Source organism: Argopecten irradians, chromosome 3, assembly GCF_041381155.1.
Source record: "Argopecten irradians isolate NY chromosome 3, Ai_NY, whole genome shotgun sequence".
NCBI classification, from domain to species: domain Eukaryota; kingdom Metazoa; phylum Mollusca; class Bivalvia; order Pectinida; family Pectinidae; genus Argopecten; species Argopecten irradians.
Genome location: NC_091136.1, coordinates 31,810,874 through 31,830,612, shown reverse-complemented (window position 1 = coordinate 31,830,612; position 19,739 = coordinate 31,810,874). Strand labels below are relative to the sequence as shown.

General features: G+C 34.3%; 1 protein-coding gene across 1 annotated transcript in view; it reads left to right on the top strand.

The window, feature by feature from the left end:
- Window positions 1-19,640, top strand: part of LOC138318231 (uncharacterized) — a 35,299-nt gene extending 15,659 nt beyond the window's left edge. Inside the window, exons 3-7 of the mRNA XM_069260431.1 lie at window positions 10,311-10,455; window positions 10,634-10,740; window positions 11,076-11,217; window positions 11,907-13,137; window positions 13,471-19,640. Coding sequence (XP_069116532.1) covers window positions 10,311-10,455; window positions 10,634-10,740; window positions 11,076-11,217; window positions 11,907-13,137; window positions 13,471-13,480 — 1,635 coding nt within the window. The 3' untranslated portion in view covers window positions 13,481-19,640. The remainder of the gene's footprint in view (window positions 1-10,310; window positions 10,456-10,633; window positions 10,741-11,075; window positions 11,218-11,906; window positions 13,138-13,470) is intronic.
- The last annotated feature ends 99 nt before the right edge of the window (window positions 19,641-19,739 follow it).

Below are 19,739 nucleotides of genomic sequence, written 5' to 3'. Positions count from 1 at the left end.
TATAGTTCTATTCAGGTCTGTGTGAATTATGAATCAAAATCAATTGTATACAAGAAAAATGAAAAGATCTCTATTTTTTCATGTATTATCATTAATGGTTTTATATGATTCAGAGTGATATTGTAACCCTATACTGGATGTTAAAGACAGGTTTTGTCATTGGAGAAGGACAATGGAATCCTCTCACAAGAGTAGATATTGACCTGATCCAATAATAGTGAAACCGTCCTTTATGATTAAACTTTCTTTGAATAAAAAAGTGTCAAAAATTATAGTGTTCATAATTCAAACTTTGGAAAATTGTTGAAGTCCGAGAGCTATTCTGGGAGTTATTGATTAAGGTAAGGTCTGTATACACCAGGTGTCATGTTTCCTGTGCAAAAAACAAAACTCCCTGTTCTTGTTGGGTCTCAATGTCACATTGGGGTAGTTGTTAGATAAGTAGACCGGAGATTGGCTGGTGCTTCTGATTAATGCTATAGTGTGTTACCTGTCCCGTCTGAGAAGGTTAATACATTGTAGGAGATTTAGATGGAAAAGGCTGTTATCTTTTACCTCATGTCTGAAGGATAAAAACAGACCTTATATTAAAACTATAAAACATGTGCACACACAGCACCTCTCAACACATAGATAACACATCAATGGTGCTCACACATAACACTAGTACACATATTACACATATACACATATGGTGTTACACATGTACACTTATTACACATATACGCAGTGTTACACATGTACACTTATTACACATATACACAGTGTTACACATGTACACTTATTACACATATACACATATGGTGTTACACATGTACACTTATTACACATATACGCAGTGTTACACATGTACACTTATTACACATATACGCAGTGTTACACATGTACACTTATTACACATATACACAACATTTGTACATACAACACATCCCAACAAAACAGTAAAACATTGAATGGTGCTGATACAACTTAAAGCATCAATCATGTTCACATATAACACATGAACACATATACACTGTAACACATGTGTATATATAACATATATACATATATAGCACATGTACACAACACATATACACACTACACCTCTTAAATACCTGTTATATTAACATATACAGACAACACCTAAACATATACCAACACAACACCTGGACATAATGCAAACAACACATTAAAATATTCACATCCAATTTCTCTTCCAAATGTACTTGCATATATACCCACAAAAAGCAATGTTTACTTAATATTATGCAATATATATCAAAGAACATGACAACTTATACTTTAAGGTTTGATCATTTAAATACTCTCCTTTTACCGTAACTGTTTGAATTACTTTGGGCAGCAGTGAAAGATTTACTTTATAATATAACCATTTCATAATTTGTTGACCTTGAACAGCTAAATACTTCCTAAATGTACAGCTCTATATTACAATGTTTGGAAATTCCTCACTAATCAAATTTAAATGCTGCGAATTATTTATATATTTACTGACTTCCTAGCAACGGCATAACACTCAAAATTAAGGATCAACAAACAGACTTTGTGAAGTTTTATTGTTGTCCATTAATCTATCTGAAATAATTCTTTACTGAAGGAGTCCTATCCGTTAATCCAATTTTTTTTATCAGATTAATTTTTTCTGCTTTCTACTTGATAATGAGTGACATATTATTGTAGATAAGCTGTTTAGGGTGTGGAGATAGTCGAGATAATATGGAGACGGCCGCAGAGATAAGGGTGATAGTCAAGTAGACACATACAGACCAACAGGATGTGACAAAGTTGTCGTTAAGGCCATACTCTATTCTCAGAGAAGTTTGTGATTTAATTACAGATATCTAATTAATTCTCAATACCTTGTTTATATTTAGATATATATGTTATGCCTGTTTGAGTTTCAAAAGTCTTGGACTGACAGTAACTTGGGTCTCCATCAGCTGAACACAATAGATACATGTAGTATTTCAATGATTTTCTAATTAAAATTGTAAAATTTTGTGTTAAAACTGGTAACATTCACAATTTAATTAACAAATAGATATTTTGTATCGATTATTCTTAGAGAAGGATATACAAACCCTTGTTCATTCATTGTTTTAATTACCAGTGGATATTCACTACTTCTTTCTAGATGTATTTTATATAATGGGACAAAGAAGTAATTCCAACCGTGTGGACAAAACAAAATTGCCAAATTTTACAGGGGATCTGCCCCTTTATCAAGACATACAAAACGAACACGATCACATAATAGGATACGAACAGTAATGCCGGACAAAGTAGACAAATATCAAACTATATAGCACAATGGAGCACAATTAACCCTTCGGCAAGTGGCAGCCGAAGGCCGGATCTACAAAAATGCATCCATGCTGTTCGGCAGAACGCTAAAATATGAGCGATGACTGGAAAGCATGCCACGTGTGACGTCAAATGTGTGGCAAAATTTATTTAGAGTGCTCATTGGTATAGGATGCAAATTTAGTCGCCTGTTTCCTCAGTGTGTTTGCAAAGAAGCAAAGTCCCAAATTTAGTCGCCTTTTGCTGGGCAGCATATGTAAAGGATCAAAAACGCGTAGAACAGAACGGGAAAATGCTGGAAGTAGGGATAATTAATTGAAGAGCAAGTGATTAATTGATGTCAATTTGTATATTTAATGTTCGTTAATGCCCTTGGGTTAGCGGGTCTGTAGATAGGTGATCCAGAATCTCTCTCTCGATTGACACTTGGTTTGTGTCCAGTAGGAACAGTGCTCAATTGCAATCACCTGCATGTTTTTCTAACTATGGATGGGCAAGTTGAAATGACTGGCAACCGGATAGTCAGGTTTGTTCTGTTTGATAGACCAGCGGTGATTGTTGATTCTGACGTTGAGTGGACCACCGGTTTCCCCAACGTATTGCATTGTGCATTTCCTACACGAGAGGAGGTAGACATTGCTGGATTTGCACGTCAGGTTCTGTCGGATGTCATATGATTTGTTGTTGATAGCACATTCAAATGTGTCTGTGGATGCTGTGTATGGACACATCATGCACCGTTTATTGTTGCATGTCTGGAATGAACCCATTTGTGCAGCAGGAGCAAGAGGAGGAAGTTTGCTGCTCACTACAAGGTCTTTTACATTTTTTGGTCTGTGGTAGGCTAGTAGCGGTGGCTGTAGGAAAATACACCTAAGTTTTGTTGATGACTCAATGATTTTCCAGTGGTTCCTAGATAGAAGTGAGATGTGGTAAAGAACAGCATTCTCCCATTGATTGACAGCCATTGTGTAACAAAGGAATTAAGAAATGTTTGAGTAAAGAAAAAAAAAAGAAAAAAACTACTGCTGTTCTTTAGAAAAAGTCCTTGACCAAGTTTATAATTGTGAATATTTTCTTTAATTCTTTGCTTTTCTTTGATCTTTTATTTTCATTCAATATTTTGAGAACATCTTTTATTCTGCTTCATTTAGGGTTTCCCAAATTTTGCATGCAAGATGTCTTTAGAGTGCATTGTTTTCAATGCATTTTTTTATATTAGTAATTTGATTATGTGTCCTAATCATTGGGTCATGTATGTTCCTCTGCAATACAGCTGGCTTCAAGATAACATATTGGTGAAGCTTTGAAGAGAACTTTATCTAGATAAGTTTCAAATATTACAATATTTCTGAATCAATTATTACCTGTAAATGGTTATGTCTTGCGAAATTGCTTGCAGAAGACTTATAAATGTAATTTACTGGTAATCAAATATTCAAGGTCAAAAGAAGGTTAAAAAGAGAAAATTTCCTCAAATGAGAATGCAAGACCACAGTTTAGCCCAATTCCATTGACCTGATATCTGTTTGTGATTAATGGAACGGTCCATTGACATAAGATATGTGTTGATGAATAAATAGTGATTCGTAAACAAGCGTAATTACTCTCCCGACTTTTCTAGTTGATCATATTCTTTAAAAAGGTCTGATGTTATAATGTTAATAATGTTTTTCGAAAATTATCAAAACCTGTTTACATTTTACGATATCGACTTATGTCATTATGTGCTGAAAAGAGGCGTGCCAAGGCCAGACTGTAAAAGTGTTGTTGGTGCCATGACAAGCTCAGTCGATATTAAAGAATTTGTCTGATATCATTGTGGTATATGGTAATGTTGATTTAGCATTGAAATTGTTGTGTGCTTCAATTTTCTCATGTTTTAAAGAACATCATTCTCCCATTGATTGACAGGCATTGTGTAACAAAGGAATTAAGAAATGTTTGAGTAAAGAAAAAAAAAGAAAAAAACTACTGCTGTTCTTTAGGAAATGTCCTTGACCAAGTTTATAATTGTGAATATTTTCTTTAATTTTTTGCTTTTCTTTGATCTTTTATTTTCATTCAATCTTTTGAGAACATCTTTTATTCTGCTTCATTTGGGGTTTCCCAAATTTTGCATGCAAGATGTCTTTAGAATGCATTGTTTTCACCTGAGGGAATGAAAAGGTGTTGTTTTCACCCAAGGAAATTCAAATTTGAACATGTGAATGTCCTCTTAAACACTATTGATCATAGACCAATTTGTTTTGTGTTGAATATAGGGAAATTAATTATTCCAATTTTATCGATTATTGCTCTTAAGTGACCAATTTCTTAATGAGAACTTAGCATAACCTTTCTTATCTGAACAGAGGTGTATGCAACCTTCACCATGTCTGACCTTATGCGCCTTTGAACTTTTTATCAATAATTTCTTTATGCTTACTTTGTTAAGTAGAGAAAACACAAATATTCATATCCAATTAGATATATGCCCTGTAAATATTTGTTTATTGACCCATTACTTGTATATAAGATCAAATATCGGTAAGAGGAATTAAAAGAGGAATTAAAAATGTCATCAGTTGGTTGGTTGTTTATTTCTCTATTACAGTCAATTATAACAACGTCAGTACTGCAACTTGTCTTTTACTCAGGTCCTTGTTCATTTCGACCTAAGGAAAAAAAAGAAAAATTGGAAAGGAGCAGGGATTAGGCATAGGTAGGAATAATTAATAAAAAATTAATAGGATGTCAAAAGGTGGGGGAGGGGAGGGGGGGGAGGGGAGGGGAGGAAGGCAGTGCTTTGAGGCTTGAGGCACCTCGCCCTCTCAATAATTCCAGATTTACATTTACATAGGTATTGTATGATCCGCTGTGTAGAGAAACATCCTGTCAATGAGATATTGATTGATGAAAGTTCATTGACTTGTAAACTTAGTGCACTCCTAGCTCAAGCGTCTGACCGCTAGGGATGGGGAGTTGTGTTACCACTCTATGGGTCTTTAACATGTACAGCTCATAAAGATACACCACTAATTAATTTTTAATTAATTAGGATTTTGGGGTGATTACCACATCTAAATTCAAATTTTATTGATATAATGTTACACGCGAAAATAATAAGCAATCTATACAATTTCTTCATACAATGACTAAATTGATCATGATTCAGCTGATCAGTTAAGATAAACTTCAGAATTAAGAAAAATGTTGCCTAATAGAAACGTTTTAGGACTGTAATACAAAAAAAAAGTGAAAAATAAAACAAAAAACCATGGTCATGTATGTATATGCTTTAAAAAGGGATGATTTGAAAAAATGATTGATACCTGCATTCAAAAAACTTTCAAAACTCCCTGGTTTCATCAAAATAAATGAATAAACTCACTTACTTTTAACTAATAAATGGATGAAATAATTCACATAAATTACAACAACCAGTGATGATTTATACAAACTGATTTGAGGGATACCGTAAGACTTACTATTGTGAGAATTTCATCACTCAAAAGTTGATTGGTTTTATTCAAATTTTATTTTAATTGTACCCATTTAAGAAAGGTAAAATGTAATTAATTAATCAATCAGCATTTGGTATATATTTAGGAGAATGGTCAAATTTAGAAATCCAATGAGTGTAAGGGTGACATTTATACTGTAATTTCCATGTACTTATACATCTAGATCAAATGAGAAGTATATTCTAATATAACAGATAATCATCGGCAATACGCTCCTTGCATAATTACGGCTAATGGATATTTAGCCACAGAGTCATGTGATTTTGGAATCTGTTTTTAAAGTTGTTAGTGTCTCCACGCATTGAAAAGATAGTGTCGCTTATTAATGTACCAATATTTTCAAAATAACCACACTAACAAAAACACCTTTGTATGAATTGGGACAACTTTGTTAGAATACAAGGGCAAATATATCTTGTTTTCAATCTCAGGTTTATTCAAATGAAATGGATTTTCCTACAGCGTATCGCTGATCAGTCGTTATTATGGAACCGCTGCAGATAATGTTACACTCGGAAGTGACAGACAAAGTTTACCCGTGAAATGTAATAGTGCTATTTAAATTGTCAGAAGTTTTAAATTTGTAATTTAGTAATTAGTTTGCGGTGTAGCTTCCATGGTTGTCCCTGATTAATATTTGTTTAAAATCTATAAACACCCACGGCTTACTATATATGGAACGTTTACACAAAGTGTAAATAAAGGTAGAAAACCCTTGTTGCCATGTTTACGCAGGTTGTGTATGTCAACTAAAATTCAAAATGGCCGTAACATGCTTGTGTAAACATGTGTACCTTGTATGTTGTGTATTGGCTGTTGTGCCGTGGGGAGAATAGTTATTAAGGTTGTACTGTAATAGCATTGCAGGTTTTGTTCCTTTAAATATTTCTCATTTGTTTAGATATAATTAAGAGATCTCCAGTGCCTTGCCTAGCTGACCTATGTAGAAGCTTTTCATACATCTGATCACTTATATACAGAGGTGATTTTAACAATCTCCCAGTAGAATTAAAATCACTTTAGAATGCCATTCAGCTTATATATAGGCTTTTGTGTTTATCCAATCAAGCAGCCAGTGGGTTTGCAAATATTTTTATCATATTAGATTAATCAGTCAGGTATTGGACAAACTATTAGAATTTTTTTCTGTTCCAGTTGTCAAGTTTGTATTGGGTATTTGAAACAGGTAAAATATAAACGCCATTAAAGTTGGTAGATATCTCAATGCTATGAATGAGTGGCATGCTGACTTCAGGTGTGGGCAAATCAGAAAACAATACAGACGAACACTAATATATAGACGCTTATCAGCAAAGAGATTTCAAAGAGAAATCATAATCAATAAAAGATGGTTCCTGTTAATTTGGTGGTCACATTAGTAGGGACTGAAGGTTCAGGTGTACTTCTGGACACTGTGACACATACCCCAGGTATACAAATGTTATTAATTTATATGTACTTTGTAGTATATGCTAATCACATCAGCTGAACTATTATATATGCATATTAACAGATATGTCATAATGAGTTACAGCTGAATTTTGTCATATAAAGTTACAGCTGAACTATGTCATATAGAGTTACAGCTGAACTATGTCATATAGAGTTACAGCTGAACTACATGTATGTCATGAAGAATTACAGCTGATTTATGTCATATGAAGTAACAGCTGATTTATGTCATATAGAGTTACAACTGAACTATGTCATAAAGAATTACAGCTGAGCTATGTCATATAGAGTTACAGCAGAACTATGTCATATAGAGTTACAGCTGATTTGTGTCATATAGAGTTACAGCTGAGCTATGTCATATAGAGTTATGGCTGATCTATGTCATATAGAGTTACAGCAGAACTATGTCATATAGAGTTACAGCTGATTTGTGTCATATAGAGTTACAGCTGAACTATGTTATATAGAGTTACAGCAGAACTATGTCATATATAGTTACAGCTGATTTATGTCATATAGAGTTACAGCTGAGCTATGTCATATAGAGTTACGGCTGATCTATGTCATACAGAGTTACAGTTCAGCTATTTATATTGGATAATAAGTATAGTTCTATACAACTTAATGCTTTACTTATCGTTTCGTCTTCATGCCTGTACAAGCACATGGTTCTGGTAATGAACTTCTGACTAAGATTTCCTTTGGACTGGTGAGTGTCATATGCTGTTCATTCAGGTAGACTGTCTGTGTGAGAATTTTACATGATTACAATTTTCTCTTATGCAGTTTTCCTGTCATGTTCTTACATGCAGAACTCTATTGTAAATCAATAAAAAAGTGTTTCAATTTATATTGACTAATTTTCTTCTGAATCAAATAGCTCTTATATTGGTATATTTTCTCCTGAATAGAATAACCCTGAACATGTCGGGAGGGGTTTCACTCTGAAAGTTGAGTTGAAGGCCGTAGCAGGCGATAACTGGATTATACACTATTGATTGGAAGGCGTTGATGGGGCAGTGACTTTTACTGCAGGTGAAGGTCATAAAAAATATCAGGGTTTGTGTCAAGTCAGGCTATATTGTAATTCAATGACCTTAACACACTGAATAGGGAATAAGTTTTTATTGAAGCATGGTATTAGTACGTATACTAATTCCCGTTGGTTCATATCACTACAGTATTTTCTAAAGGAACATGTAGCAAACTTATAGCATGTGATGTACAATTTTAATTTAGTTAGATCAAAGAGGGAGGACTAGTAGTAGCTGATAATGGCAGAGTATGTCTCATACACAAATTGATGCAAGTTTGGATTGCCTTTTGTTTCTGGAAAATAAGATTTTTGCCTGACTGGTAGCCATTTTTTATTTTAACAATTGAAGTTTTTAATTCTATAGTTCCCAAAAAGTACTGAAAGGAGTTTTTCTCAAACTTCATATCACTATTTTTTATAATATCACTTGCCCCATAATAAGTAAAGGCCATATCACAATCTTGGACTGGTCAACATACACGTCACATACACAGTCGATCCTTTTGGATTTTGATAATCAAAGGAAGAGGGAAAAAGGGAAAAGACTATCATAATATTATAATGGTTGGTGCCTAGTTCTCTCTGGGCTATCTTGATACACTTGCCATAGCTTTTGCTGATGTTTATTGACAGGTATTGATAAAGTTATAAACATGTTTTTAACCCTGGCGAAAACGATATACAATTAACTCATGGTCATCAGATGATTGTTACCCGTTTTGAAATTGATAGATTGAAAAAAACATGAAGAGTTGTTGACAGTGCTATTGACTTTACATGGTGGAGAAACACGGTGTACTCCATGTATATACATTATCACAATCTTTATACAGGCGATTGATTTGTGTGTTGAGAGCCATTGATCTGGGTATTGATTCCTGGTACACCAGGTATTCCACTCACGATAGGACGGTTCAGCACTGCTATGGTGTTCTAAGGTTCATACTACATGCAAATATACTTATCTCTGGGGAAATAGAGTTTAGTGTTCAAAGATAATTGTCAAAGTAAGGTTTTAATTAGTTAAAGCTTGTAAAATTGTATAATTAATGACCAGCTGTGACCATGCACGAATTGCTGATACAGTTCAGTGGGGTTTTAGGTTAATATGCAGGTTCAATGTTATCCTCGGATCAACTTACTGTAGGTATTGATCGAGAAAGACTTATATACAACTACTCTGCTTCTGTCATTGCACAACCATTGCACCTAGAAAACCATCATTTATGTCCTACTGATTCATTGTGTTAATATGGGGTCAAGGTCAAAAGTTCAAAGGTCAAGGTGAAATATTGTTTTTCTGATGAACATCATCTTATAACATAATGAAGCAAAGCTGCTAAGGACTTAAGTTGTTCAGAAATAATTCTTTTTAAAATGAATTGTTTTGAATTAAGAAAGAATCATGTATTTAAATTGATTGGGACTGAAAGCTTGTGATTAAGAGTTTGATATTCTGGTTAGAGAGGTTCTGCCTGACTTGTCACTTGTCAGTTAATTCTATAGTTCTGATTGGATAATTTTGTTGTCCAGATGTAAAGGCTTGTAAATTGCTGTGCAGGCAAATCCTGTAGATACAGTTTGTAGATTTTTTTTATACATTTTGTATATTGGGATTAATACCCATGGGTATTCTTATCTTCACATCTACAACACATTCGCCTGAGTGTTATATTATTCATATTCCATGACTCATAATTATTTTTTTAATAATATTCTTAACTTCAAAGATTTGTTCGAGATCAGGACTGTGGTGGTGATGAGGGGTTGGGTTGGGTGAATCAACCTATGTTTGCCAATTAAGAGCTCAGTAGAGTGTGTTACAGTGCATAAAGAGTCTTTATAACAGATGCTTTATAATAAATGTAAAATAAAATTATTGGAAATTCCATGGAGAAATGCAATAATTTTAAAGAGAGATATCTCTGAGATGATAAAGGGAGATAACTCTATATGTAAATATGTAAACCTGTTACTTACCTAGACTACTGTTTGTGTATTTACAGAGCTTTTACATCCGCTGCACAAAGGAGGGCGAGCCGACCTTCACCTGCCAATGTAATGGTAACTGTGACATTGCCAAACAGGGCCGCATTCGATGCCAGTATTGTCGTTACCAGCGATGCCTCATGGCCGGAATGTGCCGTAAAGGTGAGTCCAAATATCATTACTGTAAGGCCTGACTTAGTAGTTTTCAATCATTACTATAATATACTTGGTGTTCTAAGCTGCTGAATATTATATGCGTTTTGGGATGTTCTTGTGGTATTTCTAAAGCACATACAACATTTTATATTTATGAGGAGAGATTCTTTGTTTGATTTTACAGAAAAGCCAGAGACTGTCCAGCCGGCCGAAGGACAGGTGTTGTGTAAGGTTTGCGGAGACATTGCTAATGGCATTCACTTTGGAGTTAACACCTGTGAAGGATGCAAGGTAAATATACAGTGTATATGTATCATATTTACATAGTTATCTCCCTTGTGTGTAGGTATCAATTGCAACTTATGATGTTACCCTTACAAACACATGACGTAACAATCTATATTTATTAGGCCAGTTACATGCTAATGTAGAATACCTGCTGGCATTATAAAGTTTATTAAATGCATTATATGAATCCTATTATGGTGTTTAGAGACCTTCTAAAGACTTCCAATCGATTTTGTCTTGAACTTGAATCTTTACCTTTCTTTTTGGGTTTGTAATAAGTTATTATGTTACTTATTATGCAAAGTTCTCATTGTAAAATATAATCACCTGTTTTATAGAAATTCTTTCGACGAGGCTTGGTTGAGAACCAAAGCTATGTCTGCAAGGGAGACAAGAAATGTACCATCAATCCACGGAATCGTAACAACTGCCGATTTTGTCGCTACCAGAAATGCATCACTGTTGGAATGTCCAGAGAAGGTAAACATTTTACACTCTACCAGCATTATACAGGAAGTGTTGTATGTCCAGTGTAAAAAGGAGGGATGATTCATAGAATTCTTTATGCCTTATGTATGAGGGTTAACTTAAAGCTTATTCTGTTGACTTGTTTTGCAACTAATGCAGTAGATTCATAATCTGTTCTTCAAAAAGCCTTTGAAGGTAAAAAAATAAGTAAAAATTGATTTAGTGAAAAAAATATTACAACCTTACCTGTGATCTAGCTGCTCTTCAGATTAATGTCATTGTATTGAGCTGAATGTTATTGCTGAGCATACTTATATTGTAAGTATTTTTAAATGTAACAATAAATATAAAAAAATATAAACTTTATTTATTTTACATCGATTACGAAACAAGTTATACAACTTATGCAAATCACTCTCGATGGCCCGGATGTAAGTGTGCGAGGGATCTTAGTGTGGGAGGAAACCGGAGTGCCCGGAGAAAACCCACGTGATCGGGCAGGTGACCCCTAACCTTTTCACGTCCTTGCTGGGGATCGAACCCCGGCCGGCTAGGTAAAAGGCGAGTGGCTTAACCACTACACCACCCAATCACCCTAAGTATACAATAATATGTACTGTTTGTATCACTGTAGAGCAAATGATGCATTCAAACATTGTTTCAGACTTTATCACAAATAAATTTTTATGTCTTTGTCACAGCCATCAAGATGGGTCGCCCAAAGAAATCAGATAACAGTGACAGTCTTTTGTCCTGCTCCCCTGGAACTGACATGTCCGATTTGTCAGAGGAAAGTAGCAGTCCTCGCTCTTCCCTGAGTGAGTTGTCTCCCCATTCCTCCTTTGACAACGGAGCAGGCTCACCCATGTCTCAGCATGACTCAGACTCCAAGTCTGTGGACGAAACATCTTATATTGGTTTCCTGGTGGCCAGCAAGAAGATCAAGACCGAGACCACTGACTCAGCGTGTGAGCAGACAGACGCTAAGAGGATGTCCATGCCTACAGATCTGCTATATACCCAGCTGACACCAATGTCAGAGCATTGCTCCCTGGCTAGTAACACCATGCGTGCCTCCCACTGCAGCCAGGCTAACTCCTGCTGGACTAGCTCCTCCACCAACCCTATCAACACCTGGCAGGGCCCCATCACCTCCTCTCCCCAAGCTCGCACATCCTGTGAGGCTCCCATCCCTTCCAATAACATAGGCCAAAACCAGCCAACAGCCCAGCCAACTGCCCTCTCCTTCATGGAGGAGGAAATGGATGAGATCCTTGACTATCTTCAAACTGAGCAGAACATCCCAACTCAGGACAAGACTGTCTGCCCCACCTCCAGGCCGTCCCACCAAAACTTTAACTACTACCCCAGTAACTACCCCACCCGCTCCCCCTGTATGATGGATAGGAGTACAGTCCCCCCACAGCACATACCTGTGGAGACCAGTGTGGACCACACTCCAGCCACTTTCCCTGACCCATCCTCAACCAATGTCCAGTATCCCAACCCACCAAACTATTCTGATTCACCAATCAACTCAAACCAATTTCAGATGAACTCCCCCTCCCAGAGCCCCATCTATCCCCACTCCCCAGCCAGTGCTAGCCAGTATTGCCCCTCCCCGAGCAACTCCAACCCCTGCCCAGGGTCCCCGGGTAGTGCCTCCCAGTACATGAGCTCTCCAGCCAACTCACCCCATTACAGTGGGCCACAGTACCACAGCTCGCCGGTCCCCCAGTACTCCCCCGGCTCCCCCTGTATGTACCCTGACTCCCCCCACAGTAGCTGCCAGTACTCCCCACCCCCACAGGAACCAGTCCAGCACAATGACTGCCAACAATATCCAGCAATCATCAAGGCAGAGTTCCCTGGCAGCATGCCCAGACTCCATCCAACGGCTACCTATACCAACACCACTGATGGTTTTAGCAGGTATTATAGTCTCATCCAGTGTGAAATAAATCATTTTAGACACATACAAATTAGAAATTTTAGCGGTTATTTTCACCAATTTTGGATGGGGTTATTAGTGATAAAATTTTACTCAACATAAAAAAGAACGAAAACCATTTCAGAAATAGGTCTGAAAATTAAAATGTTTTTCATTTAGAATTGAAAATTTGTGCACAGATTTCTAATATATAAACAGAAAAATCCCTTTGAAAGTTGAAGGATTTATACTTAAAAATATACTTGAAAGTAAATTCAATTATGGTTTTTCATGCAAATTTCTTCCATTTACAATTTTTTTTTTTTATTTTCTAGATCACGCTGAGTCATTTTCGAGCAGATGATGTGCGTAGCAATAATTTCGGCGACATCTTGTCGCTAAGGGAGATAGCTGTGCCCAAGTGCCCACACCTTACCCAGGCCGTCACAGTGCCAGATATATACACCTATATTTATATATCATCGACAAGTTCCTGGCTGTCTTTTGACAGCTGAATCGGAATTGCAATTTCTACATAATTTCAATTCATTTTTCATATTCATTGACTTCATGTTCATTCATCATATTCATCAATATCAGATTTTGTTACAAGAGGTGAAAACTAGATTTACACTACGAGATGTTTGCTCGACAAACATCAATTTTTTTTTCATTGATGACAAATTGCTTGGAGTGTGAGAAACATATATAGAACTATTGTTTTTTATTTATATTTTACTAAAGGAGCTGCATTCCTTCCACGCTTTTTATGTTATACATGTATTTTGCCATTCTGAGCTTCACATGACCCGGATCATATCAGTTGATCCAAGTTATTAACTTTTTATATACATTTTTATACATTGTAATTATTGTTTGACATAGAAATGCAGTCCTTTAGTAGAAGTATCAGTCGAGTTTCAGACTTGATTCTTCCAGTTATTTATATATTTTTTACTGAGTCGAGTTTCAGACTCGGGTTATAATGTAATGTGTTAGATGTGCATAATATGACAAACTGACGACATTATTTACTGTTGGAAAGCAAAATGATAATCAACATATAACTTATATAGGGTTATACCTACATCAGTACAATCTACATGTTACAAGATTTGGTGGACGTTGTTATCTTTGGCTGTGATACACAGTTGTTAAGTTTACTGTTGGTGCCTGTCGGTTTATTTGTTATAGATCATGTATATATATAGTTGTTTATAATTGGCAGCAGTAGGGAATAGTCTTCTAGATCCACTACTACACTAAACTGTTAAATATTTGTTAAATTATTTCATTGTTTTGTTATTTTTGCTATTTTTTTTCTTCAAAATTTTAAATTATTTTTATTTGTGTTCTCTTTAATTTGAAATTTGTTTTTTTTATTGAAATTAGCCAACTTTCCTCTTTTGAAAATGATTTGACTTTTTAGACATCTTGTAGATGGACTAGGAACTGTTGCCTGGTGTTGCTATGACGATGATTTAATTACCTTGACATCAGACACTTGTCTGTATATTCCGTCCATTGATCACATTATAATTAAGACTTTGCCACATTTTCCCCTACAGTGCTTGAGTTTCCTCAATCCCTCGACTAAAGCTTACTTCAAAGCTTGATTTGCTTAACCAATAAAACTTTACTTCTTTGAGACCTTGAGTATTATTGGATGGGCTTTTTTGAGATGCAACTCAACCAGTTGTTAGCGATTTTGTGGCAAAAACATCCTAAATTAACATCGAGTGTCACCATTTTAATGTTTACATCAGCAAGACTTGATGTATGTAGAACACAGTAATATGATTGAAATAACATCGTCTTCAATCTTTGACAAGCTTCAATTTTGATTGAGTGAATATTTATGCAGCTTAGACAAATTTATACATTTTATTTGTTTTACGATGATTTGACAAAACCTACTACTGGGTTGTTGTGCTGCTTCATATATTGTTTTGATTTTTACATGTTTTAAAATTTACAAGACATATTTTATGTCGACATTTTTATGTTGAAATTCCTTTGTAAGTTTTCATTCTTTGATTTAATACAAAGGAATATCATCATTCCTAGATAGCAAACATTTGATCAGTAATTTGTAGAGATGACCGAAATTGTTTTTTAAAGAGAAATTGGGTTTAATTTTGATTTGATTTTATACCATCATTAAATTATTCCATTTCAAAAGTAATAATAAAATTACATTGACCTATTTGGATGCCAGATCAATGCTCAAAATTGTGTTTGCTATCTTTGATGAAGAGTTGTCTCCCTTCTAGTGAATCTCCTCTCCAGAAGTCTATGGCAGTAATTTTATTGTTATATTACCTTATCTTTTAATGTCGTTTTGATTTTGGCTAAAAATATCCATTTAATGTTTTATTATTTCTTATAAAAAAACTTGTCTAAACCAAACTGCCATAGACTTCTGGAGTTTTTTTATTTGGAGTATTTATCAATACATTTTGAAATGTTTGTTCTTTTATTTTAATATCTAATTTAATTTTAAACATAATTTAAAAATACAATGTGCTTTGACTCACTGGAAGGTACTTTTTTTATCTATTTAATGGTTTAGACAAGTTTTTGCTAATTTTTACTAAGTAGAAATGAAAAGCTTTTTTTTTTTTCATTTTCTTCTTTGTATAAAATTTTCTTTTTTTCATTGTTTTTTTTTCGTTGTTTTTTAATTTCAATTTAGAAAACATTATGAGTAATAAGGTATTTTCAAAACATTTTTTTTTAAATTTTCATGTAAGAAAAAATATGAAATAGGCAAAATGATTAGGTACATTTATTGATTTTTTTTCAAGGATATATATATATAAATTGACAAATAAGCCATTTTTTAAATTTAGCTCATTTGTTATTTTCATCCAATAAATTATTGGATGGTTACTTGTGTAATTTCCTATAAATGTCAGAAGTGTTACACAAACTTTTCAGAAATCCGAGCCAACATTTTACATAGGAAATACATTGTATATGATCTTGTGATACATGTATACTTTTATAATGATTCCATCCAAATTTGTTCCTTCATTGGAAAAAGTATTTTTATGGTATTTTAGACAAATGATTGTGTATACTGCTTTTCATAACTAAAAATCACTGATTTTTACAAACTGAAAAAATCCACGCAAAAAACATATTTTGGGACATAAAAAAAGAATTTTTAACTCCTAAATACATTTCTGGATTTTCCATGGATATCAAAATTAATGATTGATGCATTTGGTTATTAAATGAAAATGTATGTGGACTAGTAAATTATTGAAGTTTTGATAGAATTGGCAATTTTGATGATATGTTTTTAAAACAAGAACATTGTATATAATTAAAAACCATGACAACTGGAGTCACACAGCTCCAGATGCTGTAACTGCTGAATCATATATATATACATATATAACCTACCTATTTGTGTGAATTTCTCTGTCTATATGGTACATACTCTATTTTGTATGACATACACCTGGCATTAATATGAACACATATTCTATCGTTTATACAAAATCGACACACATGAAATTAAGGACATAGTTTTATATCATGTACTCTGCATACACAATTGTTTGAACACATACAATTTGTTTCCTCACATTTACAAGAAACATTATTCACTTAGGTGTGTCACTTAATATTGCAAACCATGAATGGACACATGCACCACTATCAACTCAACATGTGTACTGACACAAGAATTGTCAACAACATCTATTTGGAACATTCTTAACAACTTTGCCACAATTATATGCTTTATGTGAAAAGCTTATAAAATAATATGTGCAACTATGACTTTTACATGTTCACATACTTGCAACAACACAAACATGTACAAGTGTGACACTTTCTCTAACATTGCCATTACATATTTACGTTACATGCATGGAGCATATTCCAACAAATACATACACATGTTTTTCATTTTAAAATTACCTATATACTCAGGCTTATAGAGCCCTGTCACCTTCAATATTGTTTGGGTTAATTAGTTCATATGTTCCCATTGGTTGATATTCGATATGTTCCAATTGGTAATTTGTCTACACATTCCCATTGGTGATTGGTCCATATGTTCCCATTGGTAATTGGTCCATTTGTTTCCATTGGTAATTTAGTCCATATGTTTCCATTGGTAATTGTTTCATATGTTCCCATTGGTAATTGGTCCATATTTTCCCATTGGTAAATGGTCCATATGTTCCCTTTGGTAATTGGTCCATATGTTCCCATTGGTGATTGGTCCATATGTTCCCATTGGCAATTGGTCCATATGTTCCCATTGGTAATTGGTTCATATTTTCCTATTGGTAATTGATCCATATGTTTCTATTGGTAATTGGTTCATATGTTCCTATTGGTGACTGGTCAATATGTTCCCATTGGTAATTGGTTCATATGTTCCTATTGGTAATTGATCCATATGTTCCCATTGGTAAACGGTTCATGTGTTTCCATTGGCATTTGGTCCATATGATTCCATTGGTAGTTGATCCATATGTTCCCATTGGTAATTTCCCAAAAATTCCCATTGGTAATTGGTCCATATGTTTCCATTGGTAATTGGTCCATATGTTTCCATTGGTAATTGGTCCATATGTTTCCATTGGTTATTGGTCCATTTGTTTCCATTGGTAATTGGTCCATTTGTTTCCATTGGTAATTAGTCCATAGTTCCCATTGGTAATTGGTCCTTATTCCCAAAAATTCCCATCGGTAATTGGTCCATTTGTTTCCATTGGTAATTAGTCCATAGTTCCCATTGGTAATTGGTCCATATGTTTCCATTGGTAATTGGTCCATATGTTTCCATTGGTAATTGGTCCATATGTTTCTATTGGTAATTGGTTCATATTGGTAATTGGTCCATATGTTACCATTGGTAATTGGTCCATTTGGTTTTATTGGAAATTGATCCATACATGTATGTTCCCATATGTAATTGGTCCATATTTTCAGATTGGTTCACATACTCCCATATACATTTACGTAACTGCCATGCCTGTGTAAATATCAATCACTACATTCTTTATGATACCTATGTATCCATATAAAATTAATGTTCATACTGTACATTCTGATTTGAAAATATATTAATTACGTATATTGATATACATCATAGAAACATATTTCATACATCAAATATTCATCAGATGGAAATATATCAAACGAAAATGCAATTCATGTGTTAATTTTATGGTCCTGATTGTGATTAAAAATTAAATAAGTATTATCTTGCCAAACTTATCAAATATAATTCTTAAGAAAATGGGACATTTATTATCAGTATTTTAGCTGATCAGATTTAATATCAAATATAGATGAACATTTGAACATTAAAAGCATGAAGTATGTTACTAAGATCGGTTTTGTTTTTAAACCCGTCCATGCATCTTAGCCTATATTGTTGCATTAGCCATTTTATCATGGCTAAGTTATATAGTCTGTGTTGTAACATTAGCCAATACCCACTGGCTATACACTTAGCTTATACACTATAGTCTTAGCCACATTGTATCAATGTTTGGTGTCTCGTAGCTGTTTTATGTTATGGCATTCATCAGAGTGGAGGTTGAGATATTTCTTGTTTGTTGGTTTTGAGATCAAGTATTTGATAGATACACTGATAGATATTTTATCATTGTAGAAATATCCTAGGGAATAGCATAAGAGTTTATTTTTTACTGTAGGACTATTTCAAGAGCAGCTGTTCTTGAGAGAGATGCTGCAAGGCGCAAATGCTTACCAATTGGCCTATTAGTGATGTAGATCGATATAGATATATCTGTGTATATAAATACAAACGATGCCGACAATAATTTGTAATTTGACCAGGGAGAATATTGTCAACATTTGGTATAGATTTATTAATACTTATAATGGTTCCAGAAAAATAACATTTGTGAATATCATCAAAATCAAGAGGAAAATGGACTGCAAAACATGACCACATTTTATCATCTTGTGACCCTTTTATAAAGACATGGATTATCTTTGATGTCAATGTACTTTGTTTTTGGAACCTACCTTGAAAGTTAAGGCAGTCGTTATGACATGGTACAGTGCCCAGTGTCACTGGTACATAGAGATCTAGACTTCATGTTTTTGGGGTTACCCACACCTCTTTGGCCTTAACTCCTCAGTCCCTGATATCCCCTTCTGATGATGTTGTCCTGTCGTCTGCTTTCGTCCATGTGTTTGTCCTAGAGCAATCAAATAGAACAAGCTTTGCCGTAAAATATATTTCCGTCTTATTTTTACAGCATATAGAATTACACCATGAAATAACGTAAATGATTTTTTAATGAAAATGTTAATTTTAGATTTTTTGATATATTGAAATTTTGTGAATTCATTGCATTTTGCAAATTGATAAAGAAATTTGATGGCGCTGCCAATTTTGATTATTCCTGTCGATGGATATATTGAGTGTATATTTGTTGTGACAATTGTAGCCTATTTGGATTGAGACAGTCACTCTCAAAGAAATAAAATTGTTTGTGATATCCGTACTGTTCTGGAGTTGTGTATATTATATACTAGATCGTGGTGACATACTATAAGAATCATACTATACAAAACAATGATGAAGGACTCTAGAGATGGA